The 2,043-nt window shown below is 56.6% G+C and overlaps 1 protein-coding gene across 1 annotated transcript; it reads left to right on the top strand.

The window, feature by feature from the left end:
• Nucleotides 1-280: 280 nt before the first annotated feature.
• Nucleotides 281-1,755, top strand: LOC104867458 (major allergen I polypeptide chain 1). Its single transcript, XM_019208644.2, has 3 exons — nucleotides 281-341; nucleotides 494-681; nucleotides 1,631-1,755. The coding sequence occupies exons 1-3, from the start codon at nucleotides 281-283 to the stop codon at nucleotides 1,658-1,660; spliced, it is 279 nt and encodes a 92-aa protein (XP_019064189.1). The 3' UTR covers nucleotides 1,661-1,755.
• Nucleotides 1,756-2,043: the final 288 nt, after the last annotated feature.

A 2,043-nucleotide genomic window follows, 5' to 3' on the forward strand; every position in this document is an offset into this window, starting at 1 on the left:
GACTCCTTTCCCACTCAGGTTTGCCTGTGCTTCTATCTCTTCAGCTGCTCAGGGCCCCTGACCTTGGGCAGAGACCTAAGAAGGAGAAAAGGTAGAGCCAGAGCCTTTGTTGACTCTGGAGCTTACCTTCGTGCCCACACATGGCTCCCCTGCCACAGCCCCAGGCGGTTCCCGTACTCTCTAAGGTCCTGTCGCACACAGGCACTCCCTGCCACACTGTGACCCAAGAGCAGGTATAAAAGGACACTGAGTTGGGGATGGAGCGCCTGCCACCTGCATCATGAAGCCAGCTACCACTCTCGTGCTGCTTGGGGCAGCCTTGCTCTTGATCTCAGGCGGAAGTGGGTGCGGGGCACATGGCTGCTGGGCTGTGGGTTCTCCGGGGGGTGGTGACACCTGCCCAGGGCGGTTCTGAGGGTCCTGGGTGGGAGTGAGATGAATGTGTCCCGGTGAGAATCTCTGCAGGGAGGCTCAGCTTGTCCTTGTGTTCCAGATGGTGAAATGTGCTCACCTGTGAAAGAGGATGTGGATCTGTTCCTGCATGGAACCACTGATGAATACATTAATTACATGAAGAAATACATAAGTAACCCTGAAATACTGGCCATTGCTGCATCTGTTAAGGAATGTGTTGATGCCAATTTGACAGAAGAGGATAAGGCGAATGCATCCAGTGCATTGGTGAGTCTGCCAGTGTATGTCTGTGTATCTGCACCTGTCTGTGGGGATCTGCTCCTCCTGCGGGTGAGGGATCAGAATGGGGGGAATGATTCTCCTTCCCACATGGCCCTTCCCTGTAAATCTACAAGGAAAAGGACCTCAGGAAGAAACACATAGAGGGGATGGAGCAGGCACCGACTGCAGAGGGAAGAACCAGAGAAACAAGGCGGGCCTTGAGCTCTTGGGGTGGGCCCTGCGTGCTGAGCTCTGCCACACCAGCATGAGAATTTCTAGGAGGCTCCGTCTCCACGGCACCTCCTGGCTCCACCTCAGTCACGCGGCTCCAACATCCCTGACCCCAGCCTCTCCAGCACGAGTCTGGATCCTCTTGAAATCATGCTCACTGAATCGCGCCCTTCTCCGAATCATTCAGTTCCTATTACTCCCCTCTAAAACTCTCAACTTTCCATGTTTCCTGGACCCCAAAGGCTCACTGTGTGGATGGTGTGCCAGGAAAGGAGACAGACACCACACCCCTGCTCCTTCCTTCTGGCTCCTCTCCCAAGAGCTGACGGGACAGGCCCCTGCTGCATCTCCAGGTAGGAGGAGCAGGAGGAGGACGCTGTCTGGGATCAGCTCATTCCCCAGCCCAGCTGCCCACAGGCTCGCCTGCAGCTCTGCCAGTTCCTCCTCAGCAGCGCCTTTGCCACAACCCCCATCCCACAGAATTAACTCTCCTCCTCCTCTTGCCTGACTGCTGGGAGCTCTGCAGAGCTTCTCAGGCAGCCCTCGGGACACGCTGCTGGTGCAGGAGACAGAGAGGGATCTGTCTCTGACTGCAGAGGTCCAGGAGCTACGCTTCAGACTTGGCTGCAGGCCCTGCCCAGCAAGTGTCCAGGGGCCGCTCAGGTGTCCTCATATCTCTTTGACCCTTGAGGCCTCACCAAGGTCCCTGATATTCTCTTTGCAGGAGAAAATATACTCAAGCCCGTACTGTTAAATCACCCAGCCTTACCAAGAGACCCACGGAAGCCGGGTGCCTGCCCACCATGTAGTCTCAACAGCCCACCACGTCCCGGTGTCTGAACAGAGGATTCCAGCAATAAAAGCCTTGCAATTCACAGGAGAGTCTTACTCACTGCCTGGAGGGTGGGCAATTGGGTGGGAGTGGGCAGAGGCACAGCGGGGACCGTTGGTGTGTCATCCGACGGCAGCTGGCTCTGCTTGTGCTCAGAAGTTCCTCCCCCAAATTCTGGGGGTGGCGTGGGGCAGGTGACAGTCACTGCAGCCAGAGCCTGATCGCCTCTGTGGAGCAGGATCCTCGGGTCACACACCTGATCAGTCAACTTTCATCCCCCCAGCAACCCTCTAGAGTGGGAATCC

Source organism: Fukomys damarensis, unplaced genomic scaffold (genome assembly GCF_012274545.1).
Source record: "Fukomys damarensis isolate Sample0158 unplaced genomic scaffold, DMR_v1.0_HiC HiC_scaffold_19, whole genome shotgun sequence".
NCBI classification, from domain to species: Eukaryota; Metazoa; Chordata; class Mammalia; order Rodentia; family Bathyergidae; genus Fukomys; species Fukomys damarensis.